The 21,888-nt window shown below is 49.8% G+C and overlaps 1 protein-coding gene and 2 long non-coding RNA genes across 5 annotated transcripts in view; 2 read left to right on the forward strand and 1 right to left on the reverse strand.

Annotated features, from left to right (window-relative positions):
• Nucleotides 1-4,621: 4,621 nt before the first annotated feature.
• Nucleotides 4,622-20,552, forward strand: LOC118539911 (uncharacterized). The gene is made up of 3 exons (XR_004919399.2): nucleotides 4,622-5,176; nucleotides 13,210-13,267; nucleotides 19,987-20,552. It is a non-coding gene; the product is annotated as an uncharacterized LOC118539911 (long non-coding RNA).
• On the reverse strand, nucleotides 14,828-21,679 carry LOC118539910 (uncharacterized). 2 transcript variants are annotated; one of them, XR_013449933.1, is made up of 4 exons: nucleotides 21,541-21,679; nucleotides 18,845-19,013; nucleotides 17,326-17,628; nucleotides 14,828-17,113 (listed from the first exon to the last, which is right to left on the reverse strand). It is a non-coding gene; the product is annotated as an uncharacterized LOC118539910 (long non-coding RNA). The 2 variants fall into 2 exon arrangements; XR_013449932.1 differs by having other exon boundaries at nucleotides 17,326-18,335.
• Nucleotides 21,376-21,888, forward strand: part of SLC60A1 (solute carrier family 60 member 1) — a 30,205-nt gene continuing 29,692 nt past the window's right edge. Inside the window, exon 1 of one of the 2 annotated variants that reach the window (XM_078078305.1) lies at nucleotides 21,376-21,711. In XM_078078305.1, coding sequence (XP_077934431.1) covers nucleotides 21,482-21,711 — 230 coding nt within the window. In that variant the 5' untranslated portion in view covers nucleotides 21,376-21,481. The remainder of the gene's footprint in view (nucleotides 21,712-21,888) is intronic. The other variant, XM_078078306.1, reaches the window with a different exon arrangement.

The raw sequence follows: 21,888 nt of genomic DNA on the forward strand, positions 1-21,888 counted from the left end.
GCTCCATCCCAGGACCCTGGGATCATGACCTGAGCCGAAGGCAGATGCTTAACGACTGAGCCACCCAGGCGCCCCTCCCAGCCTGTATTCAGTACTCGGTTCCCAGCGTCTGTCAGGTCTCTTTCCAGGGTTCAGATCCTCAACTCCCCGGGGGGTCTTCAGTGTGATCTCCCCCAGATGTGCCACCCCACTCCAACTGCTTTGTTAAGGGCATGACACCAGTTGGTGACCAAGTAATCCCTTGGCAACGATGGTGGCACTTTCATGCCCAGAAGCCCATTTTGCTCTGACAACATCCTGTGAGGTAGACAGGGCAGGCACGATGACCCCATTCCATGGATGTGGAAACTGAGGCCCTAGAGGTTTAACACCTTGCACACATGGTCAGTTAAATGACAGAGCAAGGCCTCTCACCAGGTACGCCCACCTGCCTCACTGCCCTCTGAACTGCTTTGCTTGCCAGCCAGGATTTTAATTCATCCCAGCATGGAGCTGTTGAGCCCTTGGCTCCTAATACCGGCAAGAGAGCCAGAATAAGCAGATTTGACCTCTAATCTGACTCACCCAGCTGGTTCAGAACGCAGCCACTCCTCACCTTCCCTCGTCCACAGCTGCTCTGGGCCCCCTCTCTGCACCCCTCCTTCTCCTCCCCCGGCCCTCCCACTAGCTCTGGGAGCCCTGGGGTGGGCGTGGGTGGGGTCCCAGGAGGATGTGAGCCTAAGGACAGGCGGGATGTTTTCCCTACTCCACATTGTTCGGCCCGTGCCCATTGTGTGGGCCGAGAGCTGGACGTCACCAAGTCGCCTGGCAGGCTTTCAGCAGAGCTGGGGAATATTTCCAGAGGGAACTGACCCGTTAGGAATGACTGAAGCTTCTCAAAAGCCTTGGCATTTCTTTGGATCAGCCAGACTGGGGGAGCTGAGGCAAGGAAGACTAGATGACTCCCTGTTCCTGGCCCACCTGCCGTTTGCCAAGAGGGCTTTGTCCCACAGAGCGAGGGGTTTGGGAATGTCAAGTGGAGGGGAAATGGGGTGGCGGGGGGGCGGGTAGGGGTGGACACGGAGGTTTGCACAGAGGCGGAGCCAAATTGAATGGTTATTTTGTTTACATCACCTGGCTCCAACTTGGAGTTCCCACACCTGAGGATGGGAGCCCATCTAGACAACTTTGAAAAGCCTCACTGAGCTCACCCCACAGGAAATGCAAGGTCAGAAATGTGTTAAAGCAGCTCAGGGTTTGGATGAGTAATGCTGGGTGTCCACTCCCAGGGAAGGCATTTGTTAATGAATGCATCCCTCTCTCTACCGCGGGGCTGGGTGTGCTCCAGAGGGGACCTGGTGCCCGCAGCTATGTATCCAGGTCCCCTCACGGTTTGAGCTAATCCTCACAGCAAGACCAATGGGCAGGGGCGCCTGGGTGGCTCAGTTGTTAGGCGTCCGCCTTACGCTCAGGTCATGGTCCCAGGGTCCTGGGATCGAGCCCCGCATCGGGCTCCCTGCTCAGCAGGGAGTCTGCTTCTCCCTCTCCCTCTGCCGGCCACTCTCCCTGCTTGTGCTCTCTCGCTCTGTCAAATAAATACATAAAATCTTAAAAAAAAAAAGAGATCAATGGCAGGCATAGTAACCCACTTCTTATAGATGAGGAAATGGAGTCTCGCAAAGGTTAAGGAATTAGTTCCAACCCCCCCCCCCCAACACACACACAGAGCTATTTCTTGGCGAGCTGAGATTTGGAACCCATGTCTGTGATACTGCGAAGTCCATGTTCTATAGCAGGATTTCTCATTCACATGCCTAAGAATTGGCTGCAGAGGGGCGCCTGGGTGGCTCAGATGGTTAAGCGTCTGCCTTCGGCTCAGGTCATGATCCCAGGGTCCTGGGATCGAGCCCCGCATCGGGCTCCTGGCTCAGCGAGGAGCCTGCTTCTCCCTCTCCCTCTGCCTCTCTCCTGGCTCATGCTCTCTCTCTCTCTCTCTGTATCTCTGTGTCTCAAATGAATAAATAAAATCTTAAGAAAAAAAAAAGAATTGGCTGGGGTGCTAGCTAAGAATGCAGAGTTCTGGACCCTGTCCCCACACTACCCCCATCCCACCATCCCCCATTCTCATTCAATAAAGCAGGGTTGGGTGGCAGGAATCTGCATTTTGCCAAATAACACAAGTGATTCTGAAGTGGTTGGGCCACAGGCTGAGAAACATTGCCTTGGGGTCTGGGCTCCATTCTATGACTTTAGCCAAAGGGAGCCCCAACCTGGTCTGGAAACGTGGGTGCAGCCCCAGGCCCCTGCCAAGACCTCAAGGGGTGCCCTCTCACCTCACATGTCCCTTGCCTGAGCAGTGAAACCCGGGAGAGGCAGCCTGGAACCTAAGAAGACAACCAATCTGCAGCCTAGAAAAGTCTCCCATTTCCCACAAGAGGAACCCGCGTGACAGACTCAGGGATAAAGGGGTCTTCGTTCATCCCCACGGTGTTTGTGGACCCCTGCCATGGGTAAAAGCTTGGCACAGACCCCTCGGAGATCCTGGATGGCAAGAGGTACAGTTTTCTCGGAGCTGGGTGCAAGCAGGAACTTCCTGCTTTAGAATTATTTGGGGTTTTGGGACGCCTGGGTGGCTCAGTCTGTTAAGCTGCTGCCTTCCGCTCAGGTCATGATGCTGGGATCCCATGGTCCTGGAATGGAGCCTCACAACTGGCTCGCTGCTCAGCAGGAAGCCTGCTTCTCTCTCTGTCCGCCGTTCCCCCTGCTTGTGTTCTCTCTCTCTCTCTCTGACAAATAAATAAATAAAATCTTAAAAAAAAAAAAAAAAAGAGTTATTTGGGCTTTGCTAAGAATTCAGAGTCCTGAGCCCCAACGCAGATCTCCATAGTCAGAAGCTCTGGGGGGTAAACTCTAGGGATCTGCATCTAAAACACACTCCCCAGGCAATTCTGAAGCAAATAGAGGTTTGGGAAGTTGCGCTTAGAGCGTCTGGAAGGCAAGGAACTCCTGAGGCACGGGGACCCCAGGAAGGCCCCGCAGCCACAGCAGGGGCTGGAAGCCCCGGGTGCAGCTGTGGGTGAGCGGAAGGAGTGTCACACTCGGTGTGTGCAGATCTGGGTTTGAATCCTGGGCAAGGGATAACCTCCCTGAGCTCAAGTCCTCACAGGCCAGACGAGGTTCGTCTAGACCACCTCCCCACGTTGCTGTGACGACCCAGGGAGCGTGCTGTGGGCACTGAATGGGCAGCAGCAGGTGTGTGGTGGAAGAAGCTTATTCTAGGTTCTAGGCGATGCCCACAGAAGGCTCCTGGCAGCATCCAGGATCCAGCAGGCACAGACCCACTTCATTCCACTGGGGAGCCAAGAGCTGGGTTGGGTGTGGGGGTTTGGAATTCAGAACTGTGACTCTGGACTCCGAGGGAGTGGCCTGGGGCATCCTGGGAGGGTCAGGGCTCAGGCTGTGGCCCGCAGGACTCCGAAGCCCCAGTCAGGCCTGGAGGGCCGTTGCCACCACTCCCCTCCCCTGTCTGTCTGTCCACTCCCCCGTCCGTCCATTCTCAAGCCCCTTCACTCCACTTCAGGAGGTCATACCAAAAGCATGGGCTCTGAGGGTCAGCTTGAGCCCTTCCCCATTCTACCCTTACTGTTCCTCATCTTGTTTCCCTGCTGTTGTCCCCGCTGAGCTGGGGGGCCTCACTGTTCCCCCTCTCCTCCCCACCACCCTCAGGCAACTCCAAGGACCCTCTCCTCTCTTCCTTGACCCTCACACCCTCTTTAGAGGCTCCATTCCCCACCTACCCCGCAAGGAACCCAGGGGCCATCCTCAGGCCCGTAGCCAGCTCCTTCCTGGGGAAGGATCTGCTAAGCCAATTCATAGCCAGGAGGTGAACTAGGCATACCCAGGCCTTCCCCGGGAATATGTGCGCTTCACAAGAAGCTGCAAATAAGAAGCACAGTCAGCCTGGAGGAGGGCCTCTCCCCTGGCAGTTTAGCCTTGTGGTTAGGGGCACAGGCTCTGGAGCTGGAGGGTTCAAATCCTGGCCAGACCATCCACTAGCCAAGCGACCTGGGCCACCTGCTTTGCCTCTCCATGTCTCAGTTTCCTTGTGTGCAAAACAGAGATGTCGTCAATGTACCCATTTCCTTAACACAGGGAAAGCACTCAGAACACATCGGGCACATACTAAGGTCTAGGTAAACATTAGCCAGTAGTGCTTATTAATGGAAGGATTTTGAACACCGGGCTTCATAGGTAACTGCCCATGTCTGCCTGGGGCCGCGTGCCTGCCGCATCCAGCCTTAGCCCTGGTGCTGTCGTCAGAGAGTTGTGCTGCAAAGGATGCCAGCGTCCAGGCTCTCAGGCTGGGACTCATCCTCTCGGGCAATCTCCTTGGGAATAAGGATGAGAGCGACAGTGGCTGGATGAGGGGCGAGTCTGTAAGAGTATCCCTTAAGCCAGGGCATAAATGGAGAGGAAAGGAACTTGACCTCCACCCTCTGCCATTTCCTTTAAGTTCAGCTCCCCTGTGAACTGGGGGCGGAGCTTGGTGTGAGAGATGCGGGGCGCGGGGGACTGTTGGTGAATCACTGGGTCTGTGCATTCTGGGAAATTGGGAACGAGCGGGATTCTCCGGCGGCAGGTTTCTTCTGCATGAATCTGCAAAATGGCAAGAAGACTCAAGTCCTCCAGGCAAGGAGATGGGCAGTGGGGCCCGGTCACTCCTCCTGCTCCCATCTCCTCCCCTCTGGCCAGTGTCCCTCCAGGAAGGGGCGGGCAGGAAGACTGGAAGGTTCCTGGAGTGGGCAAGTCTCTGCCCCAAATGTCACCTCCTCTCGCAGCCGCACTTTCTCCAAGGACATGAGAAAAGGGCCTCCTCCCCCGCCTCCTGCAGACCCGTCATCCTGGGAGAGCCCCTTCTCCTCACATGGGACCACCGCGGCTTGGTCCAGGACCCACCGTTGGCATGGAAGCTGCAGGCCTATCTGAGAATGCGGCTCACGAGGAGGGGAGCTCGGACTGCAGCCAGATCGGGCAGAACACCGAGCTCACACCCCAGAAACTCTGATACACAGAAAGGAGACACCAAAGTCAAGGGGGGACTGCAGCCGACAGCACCTCCCTTAGCACCTCCGTGGTGCAGAAGGCGGAAGGAGCCACGAGGGAGTAGCTGTGAGGCCCTGAACTTCCTGGCCCTCGGGTGAGTCAGGCGCTGGGCTACACCTGGGCACAGTGACTCGTAAGACAAAGGCCACACACGTGAAGAATGCAGTGCAGAGGGAGACAGTGGGTTACGGGGCACAGAGGAGGGCGCCCCCGATTCTATCTGGGAGGGGGGACACTTGAGCTGGATAGGCTGGGTCACGTTACTGAAGGACAGGGGAGAACAGCCAAGGGGACTTGCTCATGAGTCACAGATCCTGGGGGGGGGCGGGGGGAGCAATAGAGGAGGATGAAAATGCAGGCAGGGGCCTTGACAGGCCTATAGAAAGGGACTGAGTTTTATCCTGCAAACACTGCGGTGGAGGAACGTACATGACTTTGTCCTGATTATTGGAAGCCGTACACCTTTTTTTTTTTTTTTTAAAGATTTTATTTATTTATTTGAGAGAGAATGAGAGACAGAGAGCACAAGAGGGAAGAGGGTCAGAGGGAGAAGCAGACCCCCCAGCTGAGCAGGGAGCCCGATGTGGGACTCCATCCCGGGACTCCAGGATCATGACCTGAGCCGAAGGCAGTTGCTTAATCAACTGAGCCACCCAGGCGCCCTGGAAGTCATACATCTTTATCATAAAAAACTGGGGGAGAAATAGCAAAAGGAGAAAGAAGAAAATTAAAATCACTCGGATGCCAACTACCCAGAAATAACCACTGTTAACATTTTGATGTTTTCCCTGCAGATTCTTTTTTATAAAGAGAACTTTAAAAAGAAGATATGTTTGATAAATATAATATGTAACATACAGGCATATTAATTATAGTGAAATGCATAGTTCATATTAAAAGATTATGTTATATTAGAACATCTTCTGAATTCAGAGAATATAGATTAACATACAAGTTGTTTTATAATAATTTATTTTTTTAAAGATTATTTATTTATTATCTGACAGAGAGCACAAGCAGGGGGAGAAGCAGACTCCCCACTGAGCAGGGAGCCCGACGTGGGGCTCGATCCCAGGACCCTGGGATCATGACCTGAGCCGAAGGCAGACGCTTAACGACTGAGCCACCCAGGCGCCCCATTTTATAATAATTTAGTATAATATGTGTGCTTTTTACTTTTAATTTTTTTGGTTTCTTTAAAGATTTTATTTTTAAGTCATCTCTACACCCAATGTAGGGCCAGAACTCATGACCATGAGATCAAGGGTCACATGCTGCACCAAAACTGAGCCAGCCAGGTGCCCCTATGTGCGCTTTTAAAAAAACTAAATTGAGATTATACAAAGGGGGAGTTTTAAATTTTATTTATTTTTAATAGACAACACATCCACGTGCTCCATAATTCAAAAGGTCCAAGAGCGCATATAGTGAAAATGTCCCTTTCACCCCATCCCCCCCCAGCTGGCTCCCCTCCTTGGAGTCAGTGAATGTTGTAAACTTCCAGGGACTTTGTGCACAGACAGGATAAGCACATCTTACCTTCTCCCCGTTACACAAGTGTTACACGAGTGTCAGGCACTCACTATGCATCCCCCAGCTTTTACTAAATATATTTTGATACTATTTCCTATCAACATATAAAGAGTTTTCTCATTTTTTATGACTATATGATATTCCATGATATGGATGTATCTAATTTCTGCCTCTTCTTAGTCATTCGGGTGGCCCGCAATCTTCTGCCTACACGAACAGTGCTGCAATAAATAACTTTGGACACGCGTCATTTTGCATAAGAACACCTCTATCCCGGGATAAGCTCCTAGAAGTGCGATGATGATGACCATGATGATGAAGGGATCGCAGGTCAGGGGTCAGGTACAGTCATAAGTGTTGATGGCTGATGCCAAATAGCCCTCTGCAGAGGGGACACCAATTGCTTTAAAATGTCCCTCTTTGGGGGCGCCTGGGTGGCTCAGTCGTTGGGCATCTGCCTTCGGCTCAAGTCGTGATCCCAGGGTCCTGGGATCGAACCCAGCATTGGGATCCCTGCTAGGCGGGAAGCCTGCTTCTCCCTCTCTCACTCCCCCTGCTTGTGTTCCCTCTCTCACTGTGTTTCTCTCTGTCAAATAAATAAATAAAATCTTTTTTTTTTAAATGTCCCTCTTTGGATGTAAATGAGGGATGAAAGCAGGTGTGAACTTGGAGGGCAAGAAGGCTGGACCTGCTGCGGGCAGGGGGGCAGGAAGGGCGGTCCAGGAGGCTCTGCCATTGAGCAGGAGAAACCCACCCGGGACTAAACCATGGGTCAGAACCGCCCAACAAAGACGGTGGATGGAGCTGGAGCTGCGGCTCCAACACGTTCTGGACAGAGACACGAGTGGGCATTCGGAAGTGAGTGTGTGGAGGTCTGTGATGGGGCGATGGGGTGACGGGGTGATGGGGTGGGTGGGGAAGCCCCATCTGTCTTGAAGGGACAAGTAGGATAAAAACAGCCAAACAGAAGGAAAGAGCCCCTCAGATTTCAGGAACCTCCAGTTCCCAAACTGTCGAGATATTTATGAGCATGAAACTGAATTTGGTTCATTCTCCTGTGTTCTGACAAACATAAACACAGACACATTAAGAAGGAATTGAAGGGGCACCTGGCTGGCTCAGTCAGTGGAGCATGCGACTCTTGATCTCAGGGTCGTTGGTTTGAGCCCCATATTGGGCATAGAGATTACTTTAAAAAAAATAAAAATAAAAACAAAACCAAAAGAAAGAGGGAATTGAAGATATCCATTTCAAGACAGACTACTGGCCACACGTTTGTCATCCCTCCTGTGACCCCCGCTAAACTGACAATAAAGCAATGAAGAAAAGTACACTCTCCTAATGAGGAAGAGAACAGGAGGGAGGCCAGCACTGATGAACATTTTCGGCGAGTAGATAGCGGTGGACATGGAGAAGAGTGGTCCCCGATGAAGAGGGAGGACAGAGTGGGAGGCGGCTGGGAAGGCCCCACATCATCCCAGCAGAACCACAGCGGGGCTCAGGCCTCAGAGAGACCACAGGGTTGGACCGCGTAGAGGAGGCTGGAGGTGGTGCTGTGGCTGACGAGAGAAGGATTGGCCAACAGCGTAGGGACAGCAGATCCCTAAGCAACACATGGGGCAGCCAGGGATCCATCCCCAATCAGAAGGTTCAACGACCCCAAAGAAGGGGCTGCCACCTCCGTTACTTGGAGTCCCCCACCCCTTGTGACCCAGGCTCCCTTCCCAAAGGAAATGAAGTCTGCCAACTGACCAGTCCAGCCTCACTCTTAAATATGGAAAGACAAAGACCGTCAGACATTTGACAAAAGCTTCTGGTGTGAAAAGGAAACAAAGGTAAGTACATAGGGGCAGGGACAATGCTCCACAAGAAAGAGAAGTAACTTCAGACACAGAAGATACAAGAAAACTTTCCATAACGGATAAGTATTTTCAGGGTGATTTAAGGGGGTGTTGCATCCCCAGACAAGGACAGGATCCTATGAAAGAAACAACCAGAAAATAGTGTGAGTGGGGTGCCTGGATGGTGCAGCTGGTTAAGTGTCCGACTCTTGATTTCGGCTCAGGTCACGATCTCAGGGTCATGAGATCAAGCCCCGCATCCAGCTCTGTGCTGGGTGTGGAGTCTGCTTGAGATTCCCTCTCTCCCTCTCCTTCTGTCCCTTCCACTTCCTCCCCTCTCCCTCACGCTGTCTCTCTCTCTAAAAAAAAAAAAAGAAAGAAAGAAAATAGTGTGAGCAACCAGAAATTAAAGATAGGACTATAGAAATAAATATTTCAGTAAAAGGTGTTGGAAGGTAGAGAATTAGAGAATCATTATGATAAAAGTCTATCCAGAAAAAAAAGTACAAAGAAAATGTAATGGAAGAAATTCTCAAATAAGAAAACAAAATAATTCCCCAAAGCCAAAGAGCAGAATTTTCAAATGCAAAGGGGACACCAAGAATCACAAGTGAATGAGAGACCCACACATAAGCACTGTCATGGTGAACTTTTAACATAGCAATGGTAAACACAAGATTCTAAGATATCCCTAGAGGGGAAAAATTTACCTCTAAAAATATAAGAATCAGGGGCACCTGGCTGGCTCAGTAGGTGGAGCATGCGACTCTTGATCTCGGGGTTGTGAGTTCGAGCCCCACGATGGGTGTAGGGATTACTTAAAAATAAAATCTTAAAACAAACCATAAGAGACTCAATCTCAGGAAACAAACTGAGGAGTGGAGTGGAGTGGAGGGGGTTGGGAGGGATGGGGTGGCTGGGTGATGGACATTGGGGAGGGTATGTGCTATGGTGAGTGCTGTGAAGTGTGTAAGACTGATGAATCATAGACCTGTGCCCCTGAAACAAATAATACATAATATGTTAATTTAAAAATGTAAAAAGGAATAAAATAAAATAAAATCTTAGGAAAAAAAAAAAGAATCAGACTGGCCTCAGGATTCCCATTAGCTAAGGCTAGAACAATGCCTTTGACATTGTGTGAAAAAAGCAATTTTTATTTTATTTTTTTAAAAAGACTTTTTATTTATTTGAGAGAGCGAGAGAGCATGAGCAGGGGGAAGGGCAGGCAGAGGGAGAGAGAGAAGCAGGCTTCCTGCTGAGCAGGGGGCCCACACGGATGGGCTTGATCCCAGGACTCTGGAATCATGACCTGAGCCGAAGGCAGATGCTTAACCTACTGAGCCGCCCAGGTGCCCCGAAAAAAGCAATTTTTAATGCGACGTCTATATCCATCCAAATTACGATTCAAGTGTGAGGGCGGAGCCATGACACTTTCAGAAATGAGGGACTCAGAAAATCCAGGTACCATAAGCCCCCTCTTAAGAAATTACTTGAAGATGGGGTGTGGGGAAAATGATAGCGTAAACAAAGAAGAAAAAGAGAGGGAGGGAAAGAAGGAGGGAGGGAGGGAGAGAAGGAGGAAGGAAGGGGAAAACAGTGGGACCAGGCCAGGGCATCTGTGACAGGAAGAAGTCCCAGGCGGACAGCTATGTGACAGAAAAGCACCTCACTCAAGGGCACCTGCCTGGCTCATCAGAAAAGTATGCGACTCTTGATCTCAGGGTTGTGAGTTCAAGCCCCATGTTGGGCATAAAGATTACTAAATCAATAAATAAACAAACAAACAAAAAAGCAACTTGTCCAAATTAGAGCATAAGAGAGAGGTCCCTGTGTGGGGGGTCCTTAGGGAAAAGGGGGACCTCGTAAACCAAATACTCGATAGGCTGAAAAGTTGGAACACAAACTTGAAATGATAATGTCAAGTCAAGAGAAGAAGAGAGTCAATCAAACTCTAGGATAAACTAAAACAAATAAAAGGAAAGGTAATTATAAGACATCGCTGGTTCAGCCACAAACAATTTTTACATTGTCACAAATGTAAATGATTTATTGGACTTAAACTTTTAGAACAAACCTATAGGCAAAGCATGAAGACCTAATTATGGTTAGAAAGCTAGAACATAATGTTAGCAACCTTGAGCATTTCAAGGAAATGGTCAGAAGACAGAAGTTGGGAAGGAGAGCCCAAGGGAAGGGTAGGAGTGAGGGTAGGCTTAGTCTACAAAATAGTGCGTCCAAACTAGCAAGAGCTGACAGGATGAGAAATAAAGATATAAATATGTTACCTGAAACAGCAAACATAATCAACAGATTTATTTTCATTTTATTGAGAGGAACTGAATAAAAACAGCTCTCTTAACCATGTTGGGAGGAGAGTGGGAAGAGGGCTGTACGGATGATGTATGTGAACTAAATCCCCATCCTCCCCAGTTAAATCAATAGAGGATGTCTAAAATGGAGAAATCCAGAAACAGCAGCATAAGCATATTATTTAGAGACATGGAAGTCACTCCCAGAATAACAGAGGTAGAAGTGGTTGCCTCTGAGGGGGGAGACTAGGGGAGAGAAGGAATGAGGTGGGGCTGTTCACCATGGGCTCCTCTGTTCAACCTTAGTTCTAACCGAGTGCAGGAAGTACTTGGATATAAACATTTAATTGTATCACAAGGTAGACAAGAAGGCAGGCGGTGGGAGCTCATGCACCTTCACGTGAGAGCTGGAGGCCAGATTCAAAGGAATTAGACACCCGCGTCATGAAATACCTTGCAGGTAGGACTGAAAAGCAACCAGGATAAACGATGAGGACATTGGAGATGAGAGAATGTTCTGATTTTCACAAAGACACAGAAGGTATTTCTGGAAACAACGGACCAAATGGCTCAATATAGAATCCTGGCAAAATTCTAGCACAGATTATTAAACAGATGGCTTGGGAGTGTTTTGGGATTTATTTATTTATTTATACTCCGCCTTGTTCCAGAAAGAAGGACTTGTAGAGGCTTACAGAGAGGCGTACAGTACAACAAGATAAAAAATAATTTTCTGTGAGAAAAGATTCTTAAAAAGTTAACCATAGAGTTGCTATGTGCCCCAGCCAATCCACTGTAGGTATATGCCTGAGAGAACTGAAGCACGTTCACATGAAAACTTGTGCATGAATTCAGCATTATTCATGATAGCCAAAAAGTGGAAACCCAAATGTCCATCGACAGATGAACGGAAAAGCAAAATGTGGTACATCCATCGGATGAAATTTCTTGTTCAGCTATAAAAAGGGGTGAAGTACTGAGGTGTGTCACAACATGGAGGAACCTTGGAAACATGCTAAATGAAGGAAGCCAGACCTAAAAGGCCACATATGATATGATTCCATGTCTATGAATTGTCCAGAATAAGGAAATCTATAAGGAAAGAAGGTAGACAGTGGTTGCCAAAGGCTGAGAAGAGGGGGATGGGGACGTGACTACTAATGGGGATAGAGTTTCTTGTAGGGGTGATGAAAATGTTCTGGAATTAGGTGGTGGTGATGATCACACAATCTTGTGAATATACTAAAAACTGCAGACTCATACACTCTGTTTTTTTTTTTTTAAAGATTTTATTTATTTATTTGACAGAGACAGACACAGCGAGAGAGGGAACACAAGCAGAGGGAGTGCGAGAGGGAGAAGCAGGCCTCCCGTTGAGCAGGGAGCCCGATGTGGGGCTCGATCCCAGGACCCTGGGATCATGACCTGAGCCGAAGGCAGACGCTTAACGACGGAGCCACCCAGGTGCCCCAACACTCTGTTTTTTTTAATTAATTTATTTAACTAATCTTCTACATCCAACGTGGGGCTCGAACCACAACCCCAAGATCAAGAGTCACATGCTCTTATAACTGAGCCAGCCAGGCGCCTCTGAATCATACACTTTAAAAGAGTGAATTTTATGGTATTGGGATTATATCTCAACTAAAAAAGGGAGGGATGAGTAAAGGAGAGTAAAAGGACAGAAAATAAAGAGGAACCAAGTCAGCATGCGATACATATACTATATAATTCTGTACAGGTGATAAAGGTGGACCATGACTTTGGCCATGAGCTTTCCAGCAGTTTCTATCAGCTTGGAAAGAGTGCTAATTAAATGATTCCCAGCATCCACAAGATAAAAAAGAACTGGATGTTCAGGAGAACCATAGCTTTTCTTGGTACCGATGCCCAAGAGGAATCTCTCCTGTGCCTCTTCCTATAGGGGTCCATTGGCAACAACATCCCCACCATAACTGCAGTGACATATCGTAGGGTCACTCAAACAAGGCATAAAGCCCCAACAGAATTCAATAAGGGCACTTTAATGCAGGGCGTAAGTGGTATGCCAGGGTATGCGATCAGTTCTCCAGGAGTAAAACATAGATTCTCTGGAGCAGTGGTTTCCAACCTTGGCTGTACATTAGAAAACCCTGGGGAGCTTTTGCAAAACACCAATACAGGACTCCATCAACCAGAGAGTCTGACTTTCTTTAGCTTCCAGGTGATTCTAATATATAGCCTGGTCTGAGAATTACTAATAGGTGAATTGTACATCCCTCACGAAATCCTTCATGAATATTATTTCTTGCCTCAGAGTTTATTCGTTAGTTCAAGCTTCTAGCAATGAAACATTAAATTCATGTACTAATATTTCCTGAATGTCTGCTGTGAACTAGGCAGGTGCTGTGCCGAGTGCCTGAGACAGAAGGATTAATGTGTGACCCACTCTCTAACCTCAGGGCGCTGACAGCCGATCCGCATTAAGGACACTCCAGCTGGTGATCACAAGGAAGTGTGGTAAGTGGAGATGGAGGGAACACAGGCAGGCACTCAGGTAGCAATGGGGGGTGGGGGAGCTCCCGGCAGGATGACTACCTCACCTGAGCTCCGAATGAAAGGTTAATTAGGAGGGTGGAGAACGGTGCATTGTGTTCAATATTTTTCTCAATGAGTTGGATGATGATTAGTGACCATCCACCATCCATTAGGAATGTGAGGGGCCATTAATCTGGGACAGCTGGAGGAATAGCCCTTCGGCGGCATGGCTGAACTGGGATCCAAAGTGTGCTGGCAGGGAAGAGAAACCCAAATGGAAATTACATGAGGCTCAGGGTAGGGGAAGGCAACTAAGAAGTGTAGGCGGCACCGAACTCGGTGTTCTACCAGAGGCTCAAGTGTGCTCTCATTTCTTCCCACCACAACGCTGTAAGGATGTGATATTTTGCATTTGAAGAGAATTGGGCTGACAATGTTGAGCCCTGAATTGACCGTCAAGTGCGGGGCCAGAACCTAGTGCTGGTCTGTCTTGCTCCTGATTCCACATTCTTCCCGTTATTCCACGTATACCAAGTCCTATACTGCATAGGATTTCAATAAATCAACTGTGCCTAGACAAGACAGGAAGACTTAGTTCAATGGCAGTTCCAGGGGGCGGGGGGTGGGGGGGGAGGGACACCTGGGTGGCTCAGTCGGTTAAGTGTCTGCCTTCGACTCAGGTCATGATCCTAGGGTCCTGGGATCGAGCCCCACATCGGGCTCCCTGCTCAGCAGAGAGCCTGTTTGTCTCTCTCCTGCTCCCCCTGCTGTGCTCTCTCTCTGATAAATAAATAAATAAAATCTTTTAAAAAAATAGCAGTTCCTGGGGGAAAATGTCACCAGCCTTGGGTGTGTAAGTAGGAGTTGAATGTGAGAGGCAGATGGTGTCATGGGGAGGATCCAGACTTTGGAGTGGGCTCAAAATTCAGCTTCGATACTTTCTAACTGTGTGACTTTGGGCAAGTTACTCTGCCTTCTTGAGCCGCAGTTTCCTCATCCATAAAAAAAGGATAATAATGCCTACCTCATAGGATCATCGTGAAGATTAAAGATAATGTAGGTACAGACAAGTAGAAGATATTTATAATACGTGTAACTGAGAAAAGACTCATATCTAGAATATAACAAAAACTCCTACATAATTTTTCTAAGGACAGACAACCCAATGTTAAAAGTAGGCAGAAGACTTGGGGCGCCTGGGTGGCTCAGTTGGTTAAGTGACCGACTCTTGATTTTAGCTCACATCATGATCTCAGGACCATGGGATCGAGCCCCACGTGGGGCTCTGCGCTGGGCATGGAGCCTGCTTAAGATTCTCTCTCTCCTCTAGAGGGGGGGTGGAGGGGGGTGGGAGGATGGGTTAGCCTGGTGATGGGTATTAAAGAGGGCACGTTCTGCATGGAGCCCTGGGTGTTATGCACAAACAATGAATCATGGAACACTATATCAAAAACTAATGATGTAATGTATGGTGATTAACATAACAATAAATTTTTTTTTTTAATTCTCTCTCTCCCCCTCTCACTTTGACCCTCCCCACCCCAGCGCTCTCTCACTCTTTCTCTAAAATAAATACATAAATCTTTAAAAAAAAAAGCAGGTAGAAAACTTGAAGGGGCATTTCACAAAAGAAGTTGAGCAAGTGGCCAATAAGTACATAAAAAAAATACTGAACAGTATCTGTTATTAGAGAAACGCAGATGAAAACCCCTAAGAAACTAGTGTCCTCCCAACATGAGGGTTAAAATGAACATAACTGGTGACAAGGATGCGGAGCAACTGGAACTCTGGAGGAGGGTATGCTGGTACAATCCCTTTGGATAACTGTTTGGCAACATCTCCTAAAGCTAAACCAATCCTATGGCCTCGCAACTTCACTTTTGGGCATATCCTCAATAGAATGAATGCTTATGTCCCCCAAAAGATAAGTACATGAATGTCCACAGCAGCTTTATTTATAATAGCTCCAAACTGGAAACAACCTGAATGTCCATCAATAGCAGATGGGCTAAATAAATTGTGTGTGTATAAATTTGTATGCAATAAAATTGCATGCAAATAAATTGTGTCTATGTATACGGTAGGATACTGCATAGCAATGAAGAATTATGAACTTACGTTCTCACAGACATAATATTAAACAAGCACACTACCATTTCCGGGGTGGGTGCTGGAAATATTCTGTATCTTGATCTGGGTGGTGGTCACCCGGGTATGTACACATATAAAAATTCAATTTGTTCACTTAAGACTTGTGCATTTTAGTCTATGTAAGTTTAACCCCAATAAAAAAAAAAGTAAACAAGGGGTACCTGGCTGACTTAGTTGGTAGAGCATGTGACTCTTGATCTCAGGGTCGTGAGTTCGAGCCCCATGTTGGGCATAGAACTTACTTCAAAAAATATAAACGAAAAGTTATTGTAGGTCATGTGCTTAGCACAGAGTGGGCACTCAATAAAAAGCTGTCAAAGTTTCTAGAAAAGAGGAGGCAGCGAACCCATTGCATTCGGTGCTCCTTAGACCACTCGGGAGCACTGAGTGTAGCACTGGGAGACCCCATTTTTATGAAGGTCACTAACAGTCAGAGCATGACATGAATGGAGAAAAGCATGGCAAGGGGTCTGGAATACATGGCCAATGAAGGATGGCTGAAGGAAGTGGAGAGGATGCTGCTGGGGACAATGAAACTTGTCAAGGAAGAACATGAAGAATGTCTTCAAATAGTGAATGGCTCTCTATAGAATGGGAATTAGACTTTTCCTTTGTGGCTCTAAAGCAGTCATTTGCAAACTGTAGCTGCAGCTCAGTACCCTGGAGGGCTTACCAAAGATTATTGAGCCGCACCCCCAGAATTTCCGATCCAGCAGGTCTGGGGCAGAACTGAGAATCTGCGTTTCTTTCTTTTTTTTTTTTAAGATTTTATTTTTAAGTAATTTCACACCCAACATAGGGCTCTAACTTACAACCCCAAGATCAAGAGTCACATGCTCTATTGACTGAGCCAGCCAGGCACCCCTAGAGAATCTTTCTTTCTTTCTTTTTAGAGAGAGTGCGGGCAGGAGTGAGGGGTGGGGGGAGGGGCAGAGGGAAAGAGAGAGAGAGAGAGAGAGAGAAAATCAGCACAGAGCCTCACGCAGGGCTCGATTTCATGACTCTGAGATCATGACCTGAGCCTAGATCATGACCTGAGTCAAACTCAAGAGTCGGAGGCACCCCGAGAATCTTCATTTCTAACAAGTTCCCAGGACATCCTGATGTTGCTGGTCCAGGGACATACTTTGCTAGCCACTGTACCAGTGTATAAACCAGGAGAGCAATTTGTGCTGTTGTTGTGAAGAAGGAGGAGGAGGAGGAGAATTTTATTGAGAACCTGGTGTACCAGCTTCTGCATTACACCCTGTCTACATTTTCTCACAGTAAGGGAGGTATTATTCTCCCCATTTTATTTTTATTTTAAGTAAGCTCTATTCCCCACGTGGGGCTTGAATTCACAACCCCGAGATCAAGAGTCTCATGCTCTAGCGACTGGGCCAGCCAGATGCCCCGATTCTCCCCATTTTAGAGAGGAGGAAACCAAGGCTCAGTTTTGCACACATCTCACAGCTTGACTCCAAGCCCAGGCATGCTGAAGGTGAGGCCGAGTGGCTCCCTGGGCAGTGCTGTAAATGGGATTCGGTTTCTGAGGGAAAGGCTAATTTCAGAGGGTCCTTCCAACCCTCACAGTTAGACTAGCTTCAGCTAGCACTGTTCAGCTCTAACACGTTTTCAGCACCAGCTAAGTGCCAGGTATCATGCAGTATTCCCTCCAGGATGCATGTGGCCACTGGCCTCACTCTTTTTTTTTTTTTTTTTTTAAAGATTTTATTTATTTATTTGAGAGAGAGAATGAGATAGAGCATGAGAGGGGGGAGGGTCAGAGGGAGAAGCAGACTCCCTGCTGAGCAGGGAGCCCGATGCGGGACCCGATCCCGGGACTCCAGGATCATGACCTGAGCCGAAGGCAGTCGCTTAACCAACTGAGCCACCCAGGCGCCCCTGGCCTCACTCTTAAGATGCTTCTGGGCCATCTCACCTGCTCCTGTCTCTCCCGTCCCTCTTGGCACCTGCAGTAACCACCCCCCACCCACGCAGGCTGATAACTCGGTTCATCCAGATCGTTGGCGAAGGAGACTTTTTGTGCACATACCCATCTCCGCCGTTGGCATTCATGCGGGGTAGGGTGGCCAGGTCATGTGGGTACAGTCCTTGGCACCAAGCTGTCTGCCACTCACCCCATACTGACCTCAGCCCGAGCCTGCCAGTCCACTCTGCACACTCTGGCTAGGAAGGCGATGATGTGGGGGCTGTGAAGATAAAACCCAGAGGTAGGGGAGGGGCGGCCTCATTCCCCAGAATGGCCAGAGGAACTGCAGATGTGCTTCATGACCTTGAACTGGAGACTTCTTCTACTGTTCCTGCCTGGCTTCCTCAAAGTCTGAGAAACAGAGACCAGAGGGTCCTGGGGACCCAAAGCAGGCCCACGGTCACTGAGAGGATTCTGCCAAACATGAAATCAGGCCCAAGTCCAGGTGACCCCCTCTAGGCTGTGATCATCCAAACTTTTTTTTTTTTTTGTCCATGTTTTAATATCGAAGGTTTTCAATTCTAACAGAAATAGGAATGAAGAGAAAGTGTACCCGTGGTTCTGTGCACTAAGGAGTTTGGGCAGCTCGGATGCATATGTAAAAGGATGGTGGAGAGGTTACTTGGCTCTTACTCACTCGCTGTTAGATCTGGTTTGCTTGCTCCTCAAGTATTTCCAGGATGTAGGCCACCCATCGATGGTCCAAGATGGGCCATTTATGGATTTCTCTCACTTCCAGGTGTAAGCAGGAGTCAGTAGGGTGCAAACAGCCCTCAGCAAGGAGCCAGTCCTGGCACTCAGTGAAGAACCAAGCCCATGGCCCTTCCTTGGAGGAGAGGCAGTACACAGATGATTAGCAATGATTTCAGATGGGGCCCCAAGGAGGGACCCTAGCAAGGTCAGGGGAAGCTTCCCAGAGGAGGCGACCTTTGAGGCAAATAAACAGATTTCAGTCAGCAAGAGCCTTGAGGACCCTTCTTCACTCCCATAGATCTTCCCTGCCAATCTAGTCCGTCTTTCCTTATTTTCGGGTCTCCCCACTGCTTTCCAGAGCTAGTGAGGGACAGGGATAATTTCCTACCAATGTACACAGAAGGAAATCTGAGAGTGGCTAAAGGACCATCCAAGGTTTTGTCGTTAAAACTGAAGAATGACCACAGGGTGCCCGGCGAGGGCTAGACATTTGGATACTCGACACAGAAGAAATAGAGGACAGCCTCTATTTCCTCAGGGAACTTGTTATCATTGGGAGATAAGATATATAAAAGAAAAACCAAAAATAATTATAAAGGCAATGTGCAAATAATTCATTGCCCAGCTATTTATCCAGGACTCGCTATCTGCAAGGTATTCTGTGAGGCACCTGGATGGGGGTGGGGAGAGTTGGTAAATATAATATAATATGGTAAATATAGTCCCAGCCCTTAAGAACTCACCATTTAACCGACTGCGGGGGAGGCAGGGTGGCAGGAAGAGGAAGCTGGCCGTCCCTGGATATAACAGCTGACACTGAGGATTGTAGGGGGTAAGGAGTGGATCAGGGGTTTGCTGGTATTTGGGGGTCGGATAGGATTTTTCCAGAAAAGTTTCCTGAAGGTGATGATACTGGAAAATAGAGGAGACAAAGAAGAATAAGAGAGAATAAACGAAACCTTTTCCCATACTCATCCTTCCACACCCAGTCCAGTAAAGAAGCCTTCCCAGGCAAAACGAGATGCTCCCCGCTACAGGCTCTCAAAGCATCCCCATGACAGAAAGAACCTCATTGCTGCACTTGTTTCCCTGCCTGCTTGACCCAGCACAAGGGCCCTGCACGCCAGAAAGCAGGGAAGAAAGGAAGGAAGGAAGGCTTTGACTCTAAGGAGGCTGGGTATTGTGTTCACAGTAGAGGGTCTCACTTTGTTTTTATTTACTTATTTTTACTTTCCACTCATTTATCAAACCATGACTTGCTTATAAGACACAAATCCTAAGCGTACATATGTTTGTACGTAAATGAATTTTTACATATGCTCATAGCTGTGTAACCAGCACCCAGATCAAGCTACAGAATGCTTCTAGCACCCCAGACACTGTGGGATGCCTCACTGTACGAGGGTCCCTGCCATTGTGGCTGGAGGAGCTGAACCGGTAGGGTGATCTATCTAGGGAGTACCATCTAAGGAAATCATGAAAGAATTTCAGGCGATTGGGCTGAAGAAGCCAAGTGCTGGGGCGAGGTCATGTGCGTGAAGGACTAACATGCCCAGAGCAATCAGCCTAGTCCTGCGGGTGGCTGTGGGGAGCCACAGGGAGGGGCATTTCAGTTGAGCTCAAAACCCTTCCTTATAACTGGAGCTGACTCACATTGGAAGCAAACCCACAGGAAATGATAGGTAAGGTCCCCAACAGTAAGAGATATCAGTCAAGAACAGGACTGACAAGCATTTATCAGCAATTATGGGGCAGGAATAGGGTACTCGAGTTGGAGATTGTTCGTTCCAACTTTGAGCTTCTATGGTTCTAGAAGTCTGTAAGATTGGCAGAGAGGATCCAATCAAACGCTTGTCTGTGATTTGTTTTTGTTTTTGTTTTTCAGAAGATAACTTGTTACTGAATCACAAGTACTCTGCAGACTCACCATTACCACCACTGAATAAGTAATTGTTATTACCTCCCAACCCACTGAGCCAGAGAGACCCCATGCGACTCTGCTCCCAGGTGCCCAGAGTCTAGGGGGGATGGAGCAGGTGCACCCAGTACCTGCAAGAGAAGTTGGTTACCTGTCCTCATGCCGACTTGTCATGAGAGCACCCACCCTCCTACCTCCTCAGCCCCTTCAGCTCTGGTCCCCCCAGAGGGCCAGTGGCCATGATGTCATGGCTCCTGCCACTGCTAGAACACCTGAGCAGAGGTGACACGCTGGAACTTACTGCTCAGCCTCCAGGGACCAATGCAGGAGCCCTGGCTCCCTCAGAAGCTGGGCCACACAGGACTCACCAGGTCCATGGTCACCTGGGCAGAGGGACAGGCTGTGCCAATCGGAGGCTGCTCCAAGAACTACCAGTCTGGAGACTAAACCTCTCACCCCGCAACCCCACCCGGGTTTCTCCAGGAAAAAAAAAAAAAAAAAAGGAATTTTCCTCAGAACTCTTTTTTACCCCCCTAGAGAACTATTTCGGAATTCCTTCTGGGATTCCTCCAGATCGCTGCCCTTTCCATCCCGCCTCCCCCTCCCCCCTCCCCACCAGGAAGAAGGAGAGAGATGGAGTCTACATCTTCCTCCTTCCTACACCTGTCCAGCGCTCAGATGAGATGCGGCAGGTGAAGACCAGCTCTCAGGCGGAGCTTAGCGTGAAGATGGGATGTTTCTAAGGTTTTCTGTCTAAAGTGCTTACCCTCTTGAGGTTCTAACGAAAGCCATGAATACTCTCCCAAGGAAAAAAAAAATGTATGTAGGTGATTTTGTCTTCTATTCCGGGGGAAGAAGGGGGCGCTGTCAGACCCTCGAAGTCCATCTGTGAAGCCCCTAAGTGCAGGGGGCTGTGCTCGGGGATTCCTCCACCTAAAGCCCAGGCCAGGTTGGATCTGGGGGGAAACCGGAGCTCCCCGAGCCTACGCGAAGCGCTGGAAGATCCCGCCCTCCAGCCTGTGTGAGCATCCAGGGCGTCTCGGGCTCAGTTCGCCCAGCTCTGCAATGGGGGCTCAGGCCCCGCCGCCCCCGGGGGGCCGTGCTAGGACGCCGGTGGGACGGGCAGCTGGAGAGGGGGTGGGAGCCGAGCGCGGCAGGCGGTCGGTCTCCCGCAGCCGGGGAGGGTGAGCGTGGGTTCGGGAAGCAGGGGGAGGCCGGCGCCCTGCCCGCACCAGGAGGGCGCGGGCCCCGACGCCGTGCCCGCCCGCCGCCGCCGCGCCCCCGCCGCTCCCCGGGCCCGAGGGCGGGGCCCCTCGCCGGGCCGCCCCTCCCCGCCCCTCCCTCCCGCCGCCGGCCTCCCCGGGCCCGGCCGGCCCTCCCGCGGGCGGCGCGGCACTCGGGCACCGGCGCGCGGAGCCAGCCGCCGCCAGCCAGCCAGCCCGCCAGCCCGCCAGCCGGGGCCATGGGCTGCGACGGCCGCGTGTCCGGGCTGCTCCGCCGCAACCTGCAGCCCACGCTCACCTACTGGAGCGTCTTCTTCAGCTTCGGCCTGTGCATCGCCTTCCTGGGGCCCACGCTGCTGGACCTGCGCTGCCAGACGCACAGCTCCCTGCCCCAGATCTCCTGGGTCTTCTTCTCGCAGCAGCTCTGCCTCCTGCTGGGCAGCGCCCTCGGGGGCGTCTTCAAGAGGACGTGAGTGCCCGGCCCGCCCGGAGCCCCGCAGCCCCCCAGCCCCCACCCCCGCCGCTCCTCGGCACTGCCGCGCCGGCCCTTCCCTTCCCTTCCCTTCCTTTCCCTTCCCTTCCCTTCCTTTCCCTTCTTTTCCCTTCCTTCCCTTCCCTCCCCTTCCCGCCGCCGCGTCCCTGTCCC

Source organism: Halichoerus grypus, chromosome 7 (assembly GCF_964656455.1).
Source record: "Halichoerus grypus chromosome 7, mHalGry1.hap1.1, whole genome shotgun sequence".
Taxonomy (NCBI): domain Eukaryota; kingdom Metazoa; phylum Chordata; class Mammalia; order Carnivora; family Phocidae; genus Halichoerus; species Halichoerus grypus.